The sequence below is a fragment of the Pseudophryne corroboree genome, chromosome 8, assembly GCF_028390025.1.
Source record: "Pseudophryne corroboree isolate aPseCor3 chromosome 8, aPseCor3.hap2, whole genome shotgun sequence".
In the NCBI taxonomy this organism is placed as follows: Eukaryota; Metazoa; Chordata; class Amphibia; order Anura; family Myobatrachidae; genus Pseudophryne; species Pseudophryne corroboree.
The window spans coordinates 146,103,587-146,125,568 of NC_086451.1; the positions used below are offsets into that span (position 1 = coordinate 146,103,587).

The window sequence follows — 21,982 nt, forward strand, 5'->3', positions numbered from 1 at the left end:
TATTGCCCAGGGATCTAACAGGGAGTGAACCCACTTGTGGCTGAACTTACGAAGGCGTGTCCCCACCGGGCCTTGCTCCGCCTGTGGAGCCCCAGCGACATTGGTGGATTTTTGTAGAGGCCGGGGAGGACTTCTGTTCCTGGGAACTAGCTGTGTTGTGCAGCTTCTTTCCTCTGCACGCGGCTTTGACAAGAAAGGACGCACCTCAGACTTTCTTGTTTCTTTATTCGAAAAGCTGCATTTAATAATGTCGTGCTTTCCTAGGCTGTGCAGGAATATAAGGCAAAATATCAGAATTACCAGCTATAGCTGTGGAGACCAGGCCCGAGAACCCTTCTCCACACAATCCTCAGCCTTCCATATGCCTCTTAAGTCGGCATCATCTGTCCAATGTATATTCTACAGGACACGTCAAGCAGAAATCGACATAGCTTTGACTCTAGGACCCAGTATACTCATGTCTCTTTGGGCATGCTTTATAATCATATGTCTATCACTTAAAACAGCATCTTAATATATTTATATGCATACTAGGGTCTCAATCTCTGCTGATAAGGTACCTGTCCATGCTGCCACAGCGCTATAAACCCCTGCCGACACAATCGCCGGTCTGGGTAGTATACTAGAATGTGCACACTATCTGCAGGATCCCTGAGACTAGCTAGTGCAAACAGGACACCCTAGGGGAAGATTCTCAACACATCCTGGCCCTAGTGGGGAAAGGATACAGCCTGAGAATTCTCTTGTGGGAAGCTGCAGTCTCTTGTCTGGAGATTCCCGCTCTTTTTTTCTCATGAGAGGAGGGAAATTTACCTCCGCATTCTTCCCCTTAACATGTGTACTCTCGTGTCAGGGATAGATGAGTCATCAGTGATATGCAAATCATCTTTTATTCCAATAATCATATATTGAATACCTTTTAGCCCTCTTGGCTGTTACTTTGCATTATCGTAGTCGACAGTGGAGTTAAACTTCGTGTCGATACCAGTGTTTGTTATTTTGGGTAGTGAGCATAGAGAGACTCTGAAGGTCTCTGTGACATAGGGACAGACCAGGGTAGATTTCCTTTCTGTTCCCTAACCTTTTGTGCAATAATTTTACCTCAGCACTTACACATATCCAAACAGGTGTCGGCGTTGTCGACGGAGACACCCTCTCACACACACATCCGCTCTATCACCTCCTTAGAGGAGCCTTTTACCTCAGACATGTCGACACACGCGTACCGACACACCACACACACAGGGGATGCTCTATTTGAAGACCGTTCCCCCACAAGGCCCTTTGGAGAGACAGAGAGAGAGTATGCCAGCACACACCCCAGCGCTATATAACGCAGGGATTACACTACAACTCAGTGTTTACCCAGTAGCTGCTGTATATACAAATTTGTGCCTAAATTTATGTGGCCCCCCCCTCTCTTTTCACCCTTTGTGTACCAGGATACTGCAGGGGAGAGCCTGGGGAGCTTCCTTCCAGCTGAGCTGTGAAGAGAAAATGGCGCCCGGTGTGCTGAGGAAGAAGGCCCGGCCCCCTCAGCGGCGGACTTCTGTCCTTTTGTGTAATTTAATGGCGGGGGTTTTTACACATATACAGTGCTAGACTGTATTATATGTGTTTTTATTGCCAAAAGGTAATCTAATTGCTGCCCAGGGCGCCCCCCCCCCCCTCCCAGCGCCCTGCACCCACCAGTGACCGGAGTGTGTGGTGTGCTGTGGGAGCAATGGCGCACAGCTGCAGTGCTGTGCGCTACCTTAATGAAGACATGAGTCTTCAGCCGCCGTTTTCGTGTCTTCTGGCTCTGCAAGGGGGACGGCGGCGCGGCTCCGGGAACGGACGATCGAGGACGGGCTCTGTGTTCGAACCCTCTGGAGCTAATGGTGTCCAGTAGCCTTAGAAGCACAAGCTAGCTGCAAGCAGGTAGGTTTGCTTCTCTCCCCTCAGTCCCTCGTAGCAGTGAGTCTGTTGCCAGCAGATCTCACTGAAAATAAATAACCTAACAAATACTTTCTTTTCTAGCAAGCTCAGGAGAGCCCACTAGGTGCATCCAGCTCTGGCCAGGCACAGATTCTAACTGAGGTCTGGAGGAGGGGCATAGAGGGAGGAGCCAGTGCACACCAGATAGGACCTAATCTTTCTTTTAGTGTGCCCAGTCTCCTGCGGAGCCCGTCTATTCCCCATGGTCATTAGGGAGTTCCCAGCATCCACTAGGACATCAGAGAAATATACTTATACTTTGTCAGTCTGGAGTTTCCAGTGTAGTCTGTGAAGATACTCCCAATTGAGTTTGCACCTTGGAAAAGGGTGACCATTTTGGTGAGGGGTGTCTGTTACAGGTTCTCAGACACAAAACTTCTCCAGTATTCAATTCTGACTCATGGAAACAACACTGGAAGAATTATTGTAGATACATCCCTATTTAGCGCACTTGGGAAACTGTGTGTGTGTGTATGTATATATATATATAAAATTGTATTCCTATTGAACTCTCAGTCTGGGCTAGCTGCTGCTGTTATTCTGAGAGTTCTTACTAGGTATAGTGCTGCTAATTATAACATTACTGTTTGTACCACCAAGTTGCCCATTACTGTGCGCATTGTTATGTCTGCTACACGTGGCAACGACGTTGGGGCCTCTCCCACACTGCGTGTTAGTGAGGCCACTGACGGCATGGAGGCTAATTTGGCAGCTGAGAGTTCAGGTTCAGGGGCTTTCTTGCCCCCCAGTGGGTCGGTAGCACTCGGGACAACACAAGATCCACCTTGGGCTACATTTTCCACATTGTTAAACACGCTTGTAACTAAATTGACGCCCCCTCTGGGACCACCTGTGCCGCTATCACAGATTATGGTCCCTGCTGTGAACCCGCCATGGGCGGATCAGCTTTCCACTTAGTTACAGCATTTGAATCTATCCATGTCCAAATCTAAGGGTCACTCTCGCCTGCATAATACTAAGTCATCTTCTTAAAGGGCCATTACCTCCTCCCTATTTGCGGCCTTAACTAACACGTCCTCCGAGGAGGAAGGTGCTTGTACTGACCCCTCGGACACTGACGCTGATGTTTCAGATGGGGAGGGGAAATCGGCCGTGGATGTCTCGGGTTTGATTGAGGTGATACGGCACATTCTTCAGGTGGCTGATGATTCTGAGCCTGAAATTGTCTCCAAGAAACCTGATAGGTTTAAGCGTAAGAAGGTGGTTAAGCAGGTTCTACCCTACTCTAAACACCTGATTGACATACGTCAGGAATCCTGGGACAAAGTTTACACCAAATAAAAGACTGTTGGCTGTCCTCTCTCCGTGGAGGTGTGTAAAAATTGGGAAACCCCTCCGCCTGTTGATTCTCATGTGGCGCGTATGGTTGTTTCCTCTGCCCTGCCAGTAACTACAGTCACCTCTCTGAAGGAACCGACGGATCGTCGGGTGGAGGGCTGTTTAAAAGCGATTTACACCCTGTCTGGGGCTGTTCAAAGGCCAACTATTGCATCGACATGGACTGCTGAAGCTGTTGAGGCGTGGGCTCAGGAACTCTGGGTGGAACTGCCTTCTGATATTTCTGAGCATGCTCGACAATGTCTCTCGTATATTGCCACGCCTTCTCTGTACCTTAAGGAGGCGGCCTCCGATGCCTGGGTGCTCGCGGCCAAAGCTGCCACTGCTTCCGTTTTAGCCAGACGTATCCTTTGGTTGAGATCCTCGTCGGTGGATTTGGATTCCAGAAAAACCCTGGAGGTACTTCCTTTCAAGGGAGACATTCTCTTTGGAGAAGACCTCAATAAGATTGTGGCTGACCTTGCTACTGCTAAACAGCCTGCCTACCTAGTATGGCTCCTTCCGCGCGGAAGGCTAAAAGTACTTCTCCCTCAGCCCTTTCGTACTCTAGGTAAAGCAAAAGGTCAGGCGTACCCGAAGCAAGCCCGTACTTCCAGACCTGCCAAGCCCAGACTGAAGCGTGCTTAGGCCGCCCGTCAGCCAGCTTAAAAAAACGATAAGCCGACCGCATGACTGGGTGGGCCTCCCTCTGGGGGATCCCAGTTTGTGTGGCTGACTTCTAGGTTTTACCCAGGAATGGTTGAAGACCACTTCGGATACCTGGGTGAGGGAAGTCGTTGCTTGAGGTTATGCCATACCCTTTAAGAATCGCCCCCCTCATCGATTTTGCCTAACAGATGTGTCTCTGGATCCGGCAAAAGCAAACACGTTGCACTTGTTGGTACAGGTGCCTCTGACTCAGAGGGGCAAGGGGTTCTATTCACCGCTGTTTCTAGTCCCGAAACCGAACGGCTCCTTGTGACCCATTCTCAATCTGAAGTCCTTGAACAAGCATGTGCGAATTTCCAAGTTCCGTATGGAAATGCTGCGCTCTATTGTTCTTGCCATGGAGCCTGGGGACTATATGATCTCCCTGGACATACAGGATGCCTTCCTTCATATTCCTATTGCGGTATCTCATCATGAGGTTTGCAGTGGGCAACCTTCATTACCAATTTCGGGCGTTACCTTTTGGTTTGACAACGGCTCCGTGAGTCTTCACCAAGGTTATGGTGGTCATGACAGCCACGCTACGCCGTCAAGGGGTCAGGATACTACCATACCTAGACGATTTGTTGATCCTGGCGAGTTCCTCAGAACTTCTCCGGTGTCATCTCGATTTGACAATCCAGTGCTTGAAAGCCCACGGATGGCTGATCAACTGGAAGAAATCCTCCCTGGTTCTAGCTCGGAGCATGGTACACCTGGGAACGTTATTGGACACCCACAACCAGCGGTTCTTCCTGTCTCAGGAGAAAGCCCTGAAGCTTCGGGACAAGATCCGATGCTTCCTATCCCATCCGCAAGTGTCTATTCATTTGGCGATGCAAGTGCTAGGTCTCATGGTGTCTGTTTTCGACATGGTGGAGTATGCTCAATTGCATTCTCGCCCTCTGCAGAAGTTGATTCTGTCCAAGTGGGACGGCCTGCCTCACCGGATCAGATCTCACTTGATCTCACTATCTCTGGAGGTCTGTCTGTCACTGAGCTGGTGGCTTCAGGACCAACGAATGAGCAGGGGCCGTCCATTCTGGATATCCAACTGGGTCCTGCTGACGACGGATGCCAGTCTGAGAGGTTGGGGAGCGGTGTTGGAATAACTCTCTCTCCAGGGTCGGTGGACTGAGGAGGAGTCTCTACTCCCGATAAACATTCTGGAACTACGGGCAGTGTTCAATGCGTTGACAATGGCCCAGCATCTGATACAGAACAGACCTGTTCAAGTACAACCGGACAACGCCACCACGGTGGCGTACATCAATCATCAGGGCGGCACTTGAAGCCGCATGGCAGTGAAGGAAGTATCAAGGATTCTTCAGTGGGCAGAACCCCATCTGCCGGCCATATCAGCAGTGTTCATTCCTGGCGTTCTGAACTGGGAGGCGGACTATCTCAGTCGTCAGGACGTGCACGCCGGAGAATGGAGCCTACATCCGGAGGTGTTTGAACTTCTCGTTGACAAGTGGAGACTCCCAGATGTGGACCTGATGGCGTCTCGACACAATCACAAGATTCCGATCTTCGGAGCAAGGACAAGGGATCCTCAAGCAGCGTTCGTGGATGCTCTGTCAATCCCGTGGATTTTTCGGCTGCCGCATGTGTTCCCTCCGGTGTCGCTACTTCCCAGAGTAATACGGAAGTTCAAGCAAGGAGGAGTAAACCTACTTCTAGTCGCTCCAGCGTGGCCCAGGCGGCACTGGTTCTCCGATTTACAGGGCCTCTCGTTGGATCGTTCCCTTCTACTTCCACAACGACCAGACTGCCTCTTTCAGGGCCCTTGTGTTTACCAGGATTTGGCCCATCTGGCTTTGATGGCATGGTTCTTGAAGCTTCCGTCCTGAGGGCCATGGGTTTTTCTGAGGCGGTCGTGCAAACTATGTTGAAGGCCCGTAAGCCAGCTTCTGCTCTGATATACCATAGGGTCTGGAATGCTTACTTTACTTGGTGTGCGTCTCACAATCATGACTTTCAAGTTTAGTACGGCCAAACTTTTGGCTTTTCTACAACAAGACCTGGATTTAGGCCTGCGTCTGGCCTCCCTCAAGGTTCACATTTCGGCCTTGTCGGTTTGGATTCAGAGAAAGATCGCTACCCTACCTGATGTTCATACATTCACTCAGGGTGTGCTGAGGATTCAGCCTCCTTATGTGCCACCTGTGGCCCCTTGGGATCTGTCTGTGGTTTTGGAGGCTCTGCAAGAGTCTCCGTTTGAGCCACTTACCTCGGCTGACCTTAAGTGGCTTTCCCTTAAGGTGGTGTTTTTGCTGGCTATTGCTTCAGCCAGAAGGGTTTCGGACTTGGGTGCCTTATCCTATAAGTCCCCCTATTTGATTTTTCACCGTGACCGGGCGGTTCTTTGGACACTCCCAGGTTATTTACCCAAGGTGGTGTCTTCTTTCCACCTTAACCAGGAGATTGTGGTTCCGGCCTTTAATTCTCCTGAGTTGTTTTCCAAAGAGAGGTCTTTGGATGTGGTACGGGCTCTCCGTATCTATGTGAAGAGAACTTATTCCGTTAGGAAATCCGATTCTCTTTTTGTGGTGTTTGGTTTTCACAAACGTGGCTGGTCTGCTTCCGAGCAGACATTGGCCAGATGGATTAGACTGGTGATTGCACATGCTTTATGTACAGGCCGGTCGTCCAGTTCTTACTACCATCAATGCCCATTCTACTCAGTCGATTGGACCTTCTTGGGCGGCCCACCGTGGTGCGACCCCTGAACAATTGTGCAAGGCGGCTACATGGTCCTCGAGGAACACGTTTATTAGGTTTTATGCCTTTTGATACTGCTGCTTCCCAGGATGCTTCCTTTGGACGCCGGGTTCTTGTGCCTGCTACAGTGCGTCCCCTCTCATAAGGAACTGCTTTAGGACATCCCCGATGTTAATCATTGTGGAGACCAGTGTACCCCGCAGCAGAAAACGAGATTTATGGTAAGAACTTATCGTTGTTAAATCTTTCTGCAAGGTACACTGGGCTCCACAAGGCGCCCACCCTGACGCACTTAGCTTTTTTGGGTTGGTATTGGCATAGCCGCTGACACCCTCTCCTGTGGTGAGTGTGTGGTGTAATTGGCTACGAGCGGTTGTCGTCTCTGGTACCTGCTACTGCATTGGGCTGGTTAACTAAACTGAGCTCACTGGCATGGAGGCGGGGTTATAGAGGAGGCGGCGCTGTGCATCTAGGGAACAGTCTAAAGCTTTGAGCCTGTTGGTGCCTCGGATCAAGATCCTACTCTTCACCTGGATGTTATTTCCTTGTGGAGCCTAGTGTACCTCGCAGAAAGATTTAACAACGGTTAGTTCTTACCATAAATCTCATTTTACAATTTATGTACCTTACAGATTACTTTGATATGCAGCTATTACTTTGATTTGACTGTAGCTACATCTGAAAACCTAGATGTGTCTGATGTCTCTGGTCGCCAGCATGGACCTGTTAGTACGTCCAGCTGGCACCCGCCGTAAGTCCAGCGTCTACACGAGGGTAACTTGTTGCGGCAGGAAGTTGTTGGAGTGACCTTTGCAAAATGTGTTTAAGACACATAGCAAAGTCGCTCAAAAAAAGGTTATACAAAGTAATAAAAGTTTCTTAAAAAAAGCTTGTGGCTATATAATAGCCACATGGTTTCTACAGTGGTCCGGCTCCAACTGCCCCGGCCCAGGGTACAATCTCCATGCAGATTTCCCGCCCTGGAGCTGCCTTACACTCTCCCTCACTCCCTGACTGAGACGCTGGGCGCCATCTTCTGAGCATAGCTGCTGCTGGTGTCCGGGATTGCAGGGTGAGGTCTCCCTTGTAAAACCGCCTCTGCACAGCGCTGAGACTTTACAAACACTCAAATATCCTACATGTCTTGATACAGACAGTGTTAGTTGAGGGAGAGTGTACTTTGCAGAATATATTGTACGAGTATTCGGATATATCCTCAGGTCACTGACCGAGCTGTGAGATATATATATATATATATATATATATATATATATATATATATATATATATATATATATATATATATATACACAAATGAACGATATTTGTAACCTAGACATTCGTCATTGACGCAAGTATGTAAAAGTTCATTAAAACAATATAACAATCTCATATATAAAATTTTTTGAGTTGATGTGAGAAATTTACGGTCAGGTGATCAGTCAGATTTGCTTAGTCTCTCCCGGACTACTTGGTCTCTCCCGGACACTCCTATCAGATGATACCGATGATGATGATATACAGGATGCTGGGGATGATGTGGTCCCCATAAGTGGGAATCCGACCCCGATTCAGGGTATTGAACCCCTCATATTGGCTATTCGGGGTGAGTTAAAGCTCCGCCTGGGGCATGCAAATACTCAGCAGACATTTTTCCTCCCCCGAGAGAAACCAACAGTCACATTCTCTAAATCCACGGAATTGTATGATTTATTTAAACTGGTCTGGAAGAATCCAGATAAACAATATTAGGTGACAAAAAGGTTTTTGATTACCTGCCCCTGAGGGCAGAAAGTTTTGGAAGGAGTTTCCAGCAGTAGACGCCTAAGTCTCTCGCCTTTCTAATAAGGCAGTGCTCCCTGCTCCGTGCTCCCTTGCGGTTAAGGACCCGGCTGATATGAAAATAGAGACCACTCTAAAATCTATTTACATTGCTGCAGGCGTAGCACAAAGGCCGGTCATCGCAGGTTGCTGGATGACACATGCAATTCATTCCTGGGCTAGTCAAATAATGGAAAGTCTCTTGGGTGATATGACCTTAGTCGATACTGTGGCTTTCCTGACTCACATTCAGGACACGGCAAGAGTCCTCTGTGACTTCCTAAAAGAGATTGGCACTATTAATGCTAGAACTACAGCTATGGCTGTGTCTGCGCGCAGAGCCAAATTGCTGTGGATTGCTGATACTGAATCTAAACATAATGTGGAATATCTTCCCTTCTCAGGTGAATGGCTCTTTGGAGGAGACCTGAACGCCTGGATTTCTAAAGCTACGGCCGGGAAGTCCACGTTTCTCCCTTTGGGGGCCGCTCCTGCTAGACGTACCTATCCGGGACCATCTACTCGGTCCTCTAGATTTCGATCCAGAACCAGTGGAGCCTCCAACGCAGTAAGAGGCTCCCTAGGAAAACCTAGAAAACCAGCAGTTGCTGGGTCTCAGGACCAGAACGCCAGTTCTGCTTCCGCAAAAACTTCAGCATGACGGTGCCCACCCACCCCGAGGAGATCTCGTGGTGGGAGCTCGGATACGTCACTTCAGTCACATCTGGGACGGTTCTTGCCAAGATGCTTGGGTAAGGGACCTTATCTCTCAGGGCTACAAGCTGCAGTTCAACGGTACTCCTCCCCAACAATTTTTCAAATCAAGCTTACCAGTTTTGGGAAGTTTGCATGGTACTTTACTACTAGTCATAGATAAGTTTATCCAGTCCCAGGTCATTGTTCCAGTACAACTACTGCATTAAGGACAGGGTTACTACTCCAGTCTGTCTGTAGTACCAAAGCCAGATGGGTCTGTGAGACCCATTCTGAATCTGAAGCCCTTGAATCCTTACCTGAAGGTTTTCTAATTCAAAATGAAATCTGAGGGTGGTGATTGCGGGCCTGGAACCACAGGAATTCCTAGTGTCCCTGGATATCAAAGACGCTTACCTACATATCCCAATTTGACCTCATCAGACCTATCTGAGGTTTGCCCTGCTGAACAATACCAATTTCAGGCGTTACTCTTCGGCCTTACTACAGCTCCAAGGTTGTTCCCGAAGGTGATGGCGGAAATGTTTCAGCTTAGGGTCCAGGGAGTCTATGTGATTCCATACATGGACGATCTCCTGATAAAAGCGAGCTCCAGGTAGCTTCTATTGCTCCATATAGGTCGCACAATCCAACTTCTGTCTCAGCGGCTACTGTTTCTGGGCATGCTACTGGATACTTTAGCACAGAAAGTGTTCCTCCCCGAGGACACGAGAACACTCCAGGAAATAGTTTGCATGGTTCTCAGACCTGCTTGAGTCTCTGTCCATGTTTGCATAAAATTATTGGGAAAGATGGTAGCCTCCTACGAGGCGATACAGTACGGAAGGTTCCACGCCAGACCCTTCCAATTAGACTTACTGAACATATGGTCCGGTTCCCATCTTCAGGTGCAACAGATGATTCGGCTGTCACCCAGGGCCAGGATTTCATTCCTGTGGTGGTTACAGTCTTCCAACCTCCTGGAAGGCTGAAACTTTGGGATTCAGGATTGGATCCTCCTCACGACGGATGCGAATCTTTGAGGATGGGTAACTGTCACCCAAGGGGCACAGTTATAGGGCAGGTGGTCTGCCCAGGAGGCCCTTCTTCCAATCAACATTCTGGAACACCGGGCTATCCACAACGCTCTGCTTCAGGCGTCTCCTCTACTAATGGATCGGGCGATCCAGGTGTAGTCGGACAACGCCACGGCAGTGACATACATTAATCGACAAGGAGGGACAAAAAGCAGGGCCTGCATGCGAGAAGTGTCAAGAATACTCCTTTGGGCTGAAAAACGTGCATCATTCCGGGAGTGGACAACTGGGAGACGGACTTTCTAAGTTCCCACAACCTCCACCCGGGGGAGTAGGGACTACACCCTCAGGTGTTCCAACTGATCGACAGGTGGGGTTGCCTCTCGTCTCAGCAAGAAGCTTCGCTGCTATTGCTCACGATCCAGGGACCCTCAGGCGAGCACAGTCGATGTGCTGACTTCGCCTTGGCCTTACCGGCTGGTCTTCCTGATTCCTCTGATCCCAAGGGTGCTCAAGCGGATCAGACCTCAAAAAGTGGAAGCAATCTTGATTGCCCCGGATTGGCCCTGAAGAGCGTGGTATGCGGCTCTTCTGGACTTGTCCGTACAGGACCCTTTGCCTCTACCACGAAGAAGGGATCTTCTGTCCCCAATATCCCTTATGGATGCTAGAGAAAATAGGATTGTAATATACCTACAGGTAAATCCTTTTCTCGGAATCTTTGGGGACAGAATTAGTACGATGGGGTATAGACGGGTCCAAAGAAACAAGGGCACTTTAAAATTCTTCCACTGGGTGTGTTGGCTCCTCCCCTCTATGCCGTCTCTTACATCTCGGTTATAGGTAAAACAGTGCCCGAAGGAGAATGACCTACTTGAGAGAAGGAACGTAACAACAACAGGTGTGGTGAGATTTAAACACCAGCACACCAATACATAACTTAGCCAGCAAGGTCTGACAACAGTAACAGCTGAACAGGAACACCAAACAAAGAACCTACAGAAAGTCACCGCACAGAGGCAGACGCCCAATATCCCTTATGGACTACGAGAAAAGTATTTACCGGTAGGTATATTAAAATCCTATTTTTTCTATCTCTCCCGTTATGTGTTATCAGTACCAAGCACTGGCCAGTGTAATCCCATATAGTCCGCCTAAAATAGCTTCCTCACCTGGATCCTTTGTTGGTATGATGAAAGATCCTTGCAACTGATTACTACAAAAGGTGTGGCAACCATTTATAGTCATCTCCATGGTCTGTTTCATGCAAAGCTAAACCTCTTTATTATGTACGTAGTGTCTGTACTGTAATATGTTCTCACTATCTGTGAAGTGCCTTGAGTCCTATTAGAGGGATTGTACTATATAATAATTATTCTCACAATCACAGTAAGACAAGTGACATATTTGTACTGATCAATTACTTTTAGATCCTAAATATACACAACCAATCATGCCCTGTTATTTCTCATGCAGCACCCTTGAGTGTCAAGCCACTAGCCACTGGAGCAGTTCAGACTAGTATCTCTGGCTCTGTACTAGGTCTCATTGTAAGGTAAGATAAATTTGTATCTAGTGGTTTCTATGTGCATTCATCTCTTACTATGTAAATATTAATGACTGCGTGGTACTTGTAAATACTTTTTAAAAGGGATTTCAAGATGGATTTCTACCTGATATTGAGTAATGCCGTGGGGGTGGGGGGTGTTATTTCTGTTTTCTGTTATGTACTTACCATTATCTGCATTTCAAAGAACACTAAAACCCAAACCGTTCTTAATCCACGTTCATGAGGCTAATAAAGTCGAAGGATGATGTGCAGTTGAACGTATGCCAGTTGTGCAGTTGAATGTATGCCCTTTTTTGAGCTTATCTTGCATGACTTGCTGCGAATATTTGTACACCGTGCTGTCCTATGCATTTTGATCACATCTGCACTTGTGACTGAAGAAGCAGAAATGAGTTGTGGCAAGGCTACACAAGTAGGCAAAGTTCAGTGAGGGTGTGTTCGCACAAATGGAACTTGTACAGAGGTGGACTTAAGCAGAAATCTTCCTATTTAGCGGGGTATCTTTTTGGGCAGGTGCAATTGATCACTGATGATCATTAATAGTAGGGATCTAAGGGCTCCTACAGATGCGGTTGCGTCACGGGATGCGTATAAGTTGCAAATGGGCAAATGCATAATTATTTATTTATTGCCAGTTATTTATATAGCGCACACATATTCCGCAGTGCTTTACAGAGAATATTTGGCCATTCACATCAGTCCCTGCCACATTGGAGTTTGCAATCTATATTCCCTACCACATGTGATAAAGCTGAATATTTATCTTACTTAAAACCCTCTAAAAGGTGGAAGAACACAGTACGCTATTGGCGTATGGTATACCGTAAGGGTACGCACGTTGCGTAACAATCGCTTAGCCGTAGTCGAGACGCTCGAGCGTCACGTTCGCTTACGGCCAAGAGATCACAGGCAGGCACGCTATAGGCTGCCGACTAACGTAATGATACGCTATTAGCGTAGCGGACGCTCGGGACCACGAAGAGATCACCAGCGGCGCAGACGCTCACAATGTTAAACCTTTATAACTATACCATAAACAATGTACTTATACTGTAAACCCTTGTGCAGTGATAAGGTGAAAATGCAACACAGTGTAAGATGGTTTACACTAAAGCTGTTTGAGCGATAGAGACGCTCCTATTACCCACTGCAATATAATGAACACACACACAATACCGGTCTAAGGGTCTAACGCCTTTTAAGGAAATGAATGAATGTTCAAAAAGAATAAAACAATACAAGTCATACACTACCAATATAACATAGACTACCTAAGCAGATAACTACACATGAAATACAATAGCAGTACAATAACACTTAAGAGAAAGAGAGAGAAAGAGGAGAAGAGAGAGAGAGAGATATATGGCTCACAATAACAAGAAAGACAATATGATTGCGGAGAAAACTTACGCTCAAGGGAAACAATCGCATGCGCCTCTGGATATCCAGCTCCCGATTATCAGCAATGAGAACCGTTGAAGAGAATAGAGAGCTGGATCAGGTCGGCTTGTCCTTTTATACCCTACACATAATACAGTACAATGGTCCCTATATTCTTATTGTTCATTGGACACAGGAATTCGTCTTCGCATTATAACAAAAGGTCATAGGTTGATTCATACAGGTGGGCTGTGACTATTTCCAACTGCTCAGGTGGGTGGGAAACTAGGTTTCCCGCCGCATGGATAATAAAGTGCAAATCGTAAATGTCCATAAACTTCTTATGTCCATAACTATTCGCACGAGCGAGTAATCCGCTTCAAACCAACACCGGAATATTGCTAATTAAATACTCTTCCGATGGATACTAAACACCACTGTATAACCCTTGTCTGACCCTTCGTATCAAACAAAGAAGGATCTCTTTGTCTATGAACATGCTACATTAACTAAACTTTCAGATTCTATCAAAGGGACCATAATCTACAAAATACATTATATGGTGAAAATATGTAACGATTGAGTCGCACGCTAGGCGCACATAAACTCTACCGTAAATGCGCATACCGTGCGCCTGCGGGTGCACATAACAGCGAGTATGCGCACGCACGGGAGAGCGTACGCATGCGCAGCGGGGACACATGTGAGGTGCAAATATGGCAGTGTGCATCATGATATATTTCTGACTTTGACAGTCCACCCTTTGGCAGTCACCAATAACTGCCACTTTCTAAAACATTTCAAAAAGAGAAAAATATATGTCATGTGTAAATACATTTCTATGATTGGGTTGGGGAGGAGAGGAGAAGGTAGGAAAAGGGTATGACCTAGTGAGATAGCAGAAGAATGTGTGTATGAATCCATGTTTGGGGGGGTCATGTATCATCGTGCCGTACGTGTCTTAAATCAAGCTTCGAGGTATTGCGAAGTATACATTTGAATTCCTTCTTATCCCGTATTAAGGGTCTGTGGATGGGCTGTCAAACTTTACCGAGCTCTTTTCGGCTTTTGGTTGCAACAAAATGGGGGAGCACATTTTAGTTGATGATACATGAATAGGGGAATATGTGAGTGCTGATATCTGTGTCTGTATTCCCTATCGACTATGTGTGTCATTACCTGAAGGTTGTAGAGATGAAGATAAAGAACACTTATGGTAAATGCATTGATATTCTATGTCAGGTTAATGAACATTTGTCGGTTGAAGTCTTGTCTGGTGTCTGTTGAATGCAGTCTTCTTTGGGCTTTTGCCAAAAAGTGCGGGCAATAAGCTTTGTCAATGTCCATAGACTTACAAAAAGTGTTGGGCTAGCGTAAATTTAAAATTTCTAGGGAAACTGGGGGTCTATGGCATAGTTCATCAATTATCTGTGTACAAGGTTGTCAAAACTTCTTCTTTAGTCCATCTGTTGTCTGTATACCGGGTCATCAAATTCCTCTTCCATGCGAGTCTTTTTACCTTGGAGAAAAACGAGAAACAGGTGAAAGAAACGGACCGTGGAATCACATTTTCATCACAACATTGTCTCTATCGTTGGGTCATAAATCACATCAGTCGTTATTACAGTATCTTCACTCCTTAAACTCATCACTCGGGCACTACGTTTACACTTTGTTAAAGCCTGAACGCATCTAAATATCAAGCCAATCAATATAACACCCAAGATACATAGAAGAAACTTCCCTACATCCATTATGACTCCTTGAGCCCATTCTCCTAAACCAGAGAACCAATTTCGCGGGTTCAACCATGACACCCAACTGGTCAGCTCATTACCCACAGCAGCAAGGGTGAGATTGTGTCTCCTGCGGAATTCCCACTTTAATTGGAGAATGTCGTCCATCTTTTGGTCTATGACCTCGACCGGGTCCTCAGTGCTATTCGTGATATACGTGCAGCACTTTATTCCATACTGAGTTGCTAGGGTGACACAATATCCGCCCGTCACAGCTGTGAGATAATTGAGAATCATCCTATGCTGAACCAGTTGTGTTTTATAAGCTTGAAGCTCCCTTCCGGTATATCTAAAAGTGTCATCATACATTTCAGTGATATTGTCTAATAAATTTGCAAGCGCAGATATATATTTATAATTTATCACTCCTCTGGCTGTGCGAGTGATATCTAACGCGATTAGGAATTGGATCCCGGTGGATTCATTGATCAGGTCAGAGGCCTGATGCTCTGTTCTCTCTATCAGGTGCCGTTTAACGATGTGCTCGTAATGAGTGTGAGTATAAGGAGCTTGGGCACTGCGGTGAATATCTTTCATTTTAGTATGTGATACAGTCATTACCTCAGGCAGTACTTTTCCAATATAACACAACCCTTCTGAGTTTGGGGCAAGCCACTTATACGCCTTCCTCCCGCATATGAAATATGCATCATCGGGGAGAACATATGGGACGGAGTAGGACATAACCATATTACACATTTTCCATATGAAATTTCCTAACCCTAATTCTCCCATCTGTCTAGTACACGTATCTGTTTGTATGATATGTGCACAGTATCCTGGTGATACCTCTCCAACTCTCATGGTCCTACTTCCTAGGGTATACCTATATCGGAAATATTTTCCACTACCGGCTATGTGGCGTATAAGTTCTGTATCTGTTGGCATTCTATCGGCTCTGTATGAAAAGGTCATGGTTTGGTTATTCCATGACACTTCCCAATTTCCCGGTTTTCGGGGATTGGAAATGTTAAAACATACTAGGGATCTATCCACATGATATTGGTGGAGCTTCAAACTAGGAGGACTGGAGATATTAAACCTCCTGTCCACCGGCCTCCCACCACTTAGCTCAAGTACCTCCCATATAGTTAAAGGGAAGGGCACTAATCCTGATTTGCTATGGCCTTGAGGTACTTGAGAGCATACCCAACAATCTGTCTGATTTAACACATTACCCACTAAGGAGTGATAGTCACTCAATGGATGCCGGTCCATGTGGATATTAAAACTGGACTGACATTTCTTGATGCACCCATCCTCAACTACATTGTCACAGAGCCTACAGATACAGTTTTCTTCAGCTAACAATCCTTCACAATTCCTTCTATTGTCAATGCTATCGGATCGTTTTCTGATACTCGCCTTTGCTTGTTGATTATGTTGTTCTTGGAAAACTACGCCTCCATCTCTGTCATCAGAACCCATTCCAGAACCTCTCTCGACCTCCATGGTACTCTCGCCGGGACAGACTGCTCTGGTCAACATCATGGTCAACAGAAAAATCCGGATCACAGTCTCTTGGGGCAAGTCCATCTTATAGGAGGAAATGGAGAAGAATGAGAAGGGGGAAAGAAATACTTGAGGGAGATGGGATGGGAAGTGGAGAAAAACAATAAAAGGGAACAGGGGATCGACAACTGCCTCCGATCTTATTATTTTCAATGCTCAGGTGCCGTCACAGTTCTCCTGAAACAGACTCTCCAGTGATACAACTTCCTCTACCGTCTGTTCTTTATCACGAGACCTCTCTGGATCAGCAACCTTCTTACAATGGGACGAATGAACCCAAGTCTCTCTCTCGGCAACCTTCAATGCTGTCGTGCTAATCAATAAGACTTGGTATGGTCCTTCCCATCTGTCAATAAGGCAACCTGAGCGTAGAAAATTACGTATCATTACATAATCCCCAGGTTCAATGTCATGACAATTACTATCTGGCAAATCAGGAATCACTAACTTCAGATTGTCATTTTGATTCCTTAGCTGTTTACTCATGTTAACCAGGTATTTTACAGTCACTTCATTGTTACACTTCAAATCATCCTGAGGGTTAATCATAACATGCGGTTGTCGACCAAACAGAATTTCAAAGGGGGACAGATTAAGAGGGGACCTGGGAGTGGTTCTGATGCTGTATAGTACAATGGGTAAAGCTTCTGGCCATGTCAATCCTGTTTCTGCCATAACTTTGCTCAATTTATTTTTAATAGTGCTGTTCACTCTTTCCACCTTCGCACTCGCCTGGGGGCAATATGGAGTGTGCAGCTTACTATCAATTCCCATCAACTTACACATTCCTTGAAAGACATCACCTGTAAAATGGGTACCCCTATCACTTTCAATTATTCTAGGGATACCATATCTACACACAAATTCCTGCACAATTTTCTTCGCAGTAAACATAGCGGTATTTGTGGCCGCCGGAAATGCTTCGACCCAATTTGAGAATACATCTATACAAACAAGTACATATTTCAAATTTCGACAAGGGGGTAATTGTATAAAGTCAATCTGTATTACCTGAAAAGGGCCGCCTGTAGGTGGGATATGAGATGGTTCTGTTGGTATTGCCTTTCCGATATTCTTCCTCAAACAGGTAAGGAATGACATTGCTCTTACCTGCATTAGATGAAAATCCTGGGGCGCACCAATATGCTCTTACCAACTTACACATTCCCTCCTTGCCCAGATGAGTCAGCCCGTGTGCTGCCTCAGCTAAACATGGAAGATATGCTCTGGGGGCCACTGGTTTACCCTGTCCATCTGTCCAGAGTCCTGAGGACTCCTGGCCATATCCTTTTGCCTTCCAGACTGCCTTTTCCTGTGTGGAACACAAATTTTGCATTTCACACAACTTCTGTGTGTTGATGGTATTAAATACCATCAGTTGTGTGGTGTCTGTCTGTCTGGGGGTACCAGCTGCTATCTTAGCAGCTTCGTCTGCTCGGCTGTTACCAAGTGATACTGGGTCCTGGCTATATGTGTGTGCTTTACAATTGATAACAGCCACTCTGTCGGGTTCCTGTATCGCTGTTAGAAGCCTTTTGATGTGAGCTGCATGCGCTACCGGTGTACCAGCTGCCGTCATGAAATTTCTGAGGCGCCATAGGGCTCCGAAATCATGGACTACCCCGAAGGCGTATCTAGAATCGGTGTAGATACTGGCTGACTTGCCCTTAGCCAATTCACATGCTCTGGTTAGGGCAACCAGTTCAGCAACCTGGGCTGAGTGAGGTGGGCCTAGCGGTTCTGCTTCTATGGTGCCTTGGTCATCTACGACTGCGTATCCAGTACACAAGTCTCCCGAGTCCGACTGTCTGTGACAACTACCGTCAGTGTAGAAAGTAAGATCTACATCTTCCAGTGGGTTGTCACTGATGTCAGGCCTTGCCGTGAAATTTTGGGTCAAATATTCCATACAATCATGTGTGTCATCCTTTGTATTAAATCCTCCTTCCCCACCACTCTCATCCTCCACCCTTTGTGCCTGCCCAGGCACACCTGGGAGATATGTTGCAGGATTTAATGCACTGCATCTCCTTATGGTGATGTTTACGGGGGCCATTAGTGCCAATTCCCATCTTGTAAACCGCGCTGATGAGACGTGCCTGGTTTGGGCAGAATTTAGCAAGGCTGACACTGCATGTGGTGTATGGATTGTGAGGTTGTGTCCTAGCACTACATCTTCGCTTTTCGTTACTAGCAATGCTATTGCAGCAACGCTTCGCAAGCATGTGGGGAGGGATCGCGCTACCATATCTAGCTGAGCGCTGTAGTATGCTACCGGCCTGCTGGCATCACCGTGCTTCTGGGTTAGGACGCCTGCCACGCAACCAGCACTTTCTGTTCCGTACAGCTCAAAGGGTTTCCCATAGTCTGGCATACCTAATGCTGGCGCCTTCGTTAGGCACTGTTTAAGTCTCTCAAATACCATCTCGGATTCGTCTGTATGCGAAATCCGATCAAGTTTGTTTGATGAGACCATTTCCTGCAAAGGTAATGCTAGAATGGAAAATCCTGGGATCCAGTTATGGCAATACCTACACATTCCTAAAAATGTTCTGATCTGTTGCTGGGTTTGTGGCAGAGTCATGTCTCTAATTGCTTGAATTCTATCAGCGGTCAGGTGTCTCAGTCCTTGTGTTAGACAGTGTCCTAAATATTTTACTTTAGTTTGGCATAATTGCAACTTGTCTTTGGAAACCTTGTGTCCTGTGTCTGAAAGATGAAACAGGAGCTGTTTCGTATCCTTCAGGGACGCTTCCAATGAATCTGAACACAGTAGTAAATCATCCACATACTGTATCAATATTGATCCACTCTCTGGTTGGAAAGACTGTAAACAATCATGCAAAGCCTGGGAAAATATGCTTGGACTGTCTATGAAACCTTGTGGTAATTGAGTCCATGTGTATTGGACTCCTCTGTATGTAAATGCAGACAAATATTGGCTGTCAGAATGCAGGGGTACCGAAAAGAAAGCGGAGCAGAGGTCAATAACAGTGAAAAATTTCACAGTGGGAGGGATCTGCATAAGGATGACAGCTGGATTTGGCACTACGGGGAATTGACTCTCAACTATTTTGTTAATCCCCCTTAGATCCTGCACTAGCCGGTAACCCCTCCCCCCACTCTTTTTCACAGGGAAGATGGGACTATTGGCAGTGCTGGATGTTCTTACCAAAATGCCCTGTTGTAGCAAGCGCTCTATTACGGGATATACTCCTAACTCCACCTCTGGCTTCAGAGGGTATTGTGGGATTTTTGGAGCTATCCTACCATCTTTTACTTGCACAACTACTGGAGCTACGTTTGCCATTAATCCAGTGTCTTGTCCATCTTTAGTCCAAAGTGACTCTGGTATTTGGGATGTCATTTCTTCTACCTGGGATGGATTCCTATTTAACATAACAGTGTGGGACATTAATTTTGATGGGGAGTCTAACATGTCTCGCACTTCCTGAGCGTTATTCTCAGGTATGTCTAAGAATACACCTTCAGGAGTACAATAAATGACACACCCCATTTTACACAATAAATCTCTTCCCAGGAGATTAGTCGGTGCCGATGCAGCCAGCAAAAAGGAATGCTTGGTATGTAAAGGCCCTATTGTAATCTCGGCTGGTTTGCTAACAGGGTAGTGCTGGACTACTCCCGTTACTCCCATGGCTGGAATTGTCTTACCAGTGGTTCTCATGCCCACTGTCGAATTTATCACTGATTTGGCCGCCCCGTATCTACAAGAAAGTTTAATGATTTACCAGCTACATCAATTGTGACCTCTGGTTCACTTCCAAGGCTTGCAATCAATTTCACTGGGTGCAGATTACAGGTATGGCCACACCCCTATTGGGTATGGTGACCTCCCTGAATCCCGCTGGCAGCAACTACTTGAGAGGGGGTTAACTGGGAACTACCAGAGGCTTGCCAGTCTCTGTTCGGGGGATATCTTTTTGTTTACCCTGCATGTGGCTCATAACTCCGTTTCTGCGGACCCTGTTCCCAATTTCGTGTGTCATGTCGTTGTCTAGGGGGTTGATATGATTTTTGTGAATTTTTCGCTCTACAGTCTCGTGCCATGTGTCCCTGTCTATGACAAAAATAACAAGTTACCACATTTGACTTACCCACAGGGTTTGGTGATTTATACAAAGGTTGCCTTGTGGTCAGGGCCTGTATACTTACGGACATTAACTTCTCACTTTGTAATTCCCTGTGTCTGGTGATATTCCGATCATGATCAACAGCTGCCTCTCTCAAAGTAGCAACCGACAGACCTCGCCAACATGGTTGCGTGGTCTGTACCCTTGTCTTTAATGCTTCTTTTAAACCATCCATTAGCACAGATACTGCTACTTCTCTATGATTTATGTTTGTTTTAATGTCTTCTATGCCTGTGTATTTAGCCATTTCTAGTAATGCCCTGTGGAAATATTCTGAAGCTGTCTCTGACTCTTTTTGTTTAATGGAGAAAATTTTGTTCCATTTAACTACAGCTGAAAAATACTCTTTTAATTGTAAATTTATTCTTTTTACATTGTCTTGGTTGTACACATCCGTAAGGGGTACATCCTGATCCAATCCACAGTCAGCTAAAAATTGAGCTGAGTCGACATTGGAGGGTAAACATGCCCTCAGCAATATATGCCAGTCTTTGTTATTGGGCTCTACAGTGTTCCCTAGGTCTCTGATGTATTTCTGACTAGCAACTAGATCTTTTCTAGGATCAGGGAATTCAGACACTATGGTTCTTAATTCCATTCGGGAAAACGGGCTGTACATGGCAATGTTCCTGACAGGAGTGATTCCTGTAGTGTCAGTTTTCCCATTTGGCACTGCTATTACCCTAACGGGATTAAGTCTACTAACATCCTTCTGAATAGATTCTACAGCTTGTGGTGAAATGGTTTCAGCATAGTGTATGGTGCCGTACTTACCCGTTGATACGACCTCACCTGTCCCTCCGCTAGGGGCCTTTGATACTAATCTTACGGGTTGGGCTGTGCCCACTGCTGTTTCTGATATGGTGGCTGCTAGAGAGAGCGCCGATATTGTTGCTGATTCGTCCTCTTGATCACACTCCTGGGGAAAGTTTAAAACAGGGTACAACTTGCACGGGTTAATATTTGCATTAGTTAACTTATTAACATTATCCTTAACATTTATACAGTTGTTAAGTGCCTTTTTATTGCACCCTAGTGCGTCATTCTCCGCAACCAACTTCTCTCCCGTTATGTAAGGTGGCGGTGGTGCCGTAGCTATCAGTTTCCTGATAGGGTTAGATCCCGCCGCCTGAGCCAATCCTCTCTGTATTTCACCCTCCTGTTGCCATAACTGCAAATAATCATAATGTTTGATCCGTCTCTTTGCTGATTTAATGAGACATATCCTTCTCCTTAGATTTAGTAACACATCTGGGCTAAAGCTGCCTACTC

The 21,982-nt window shown here is 46.2% G+C and overlaps 1 protein-coding gene across 2 annotated transcripts in view; it reads left to right on the plus strand.

Moving 5' to 3' along the window:
* Positions 1 to 21,982, plus strand: part of NUP62CL (nucleoporin 62 C-terminal like) — a 362,287-nt gene that overhangs the window by 186,036 nt on the left and 154,269 nt on the right. For both annotated transcript variants that reach the window (XM_063936986.1, XM_063936987.1), the window contains exon 6: positions 11,775 to 11,853. In XM_063936986.1, the coding sequence (XP_063793056.1) occupies positions 11,775 to 11,853 (79 nt within the window). The remainder of the gene's footprint in view (positions 1 to 11,774; positions 11,854 to 21,982) is intronic.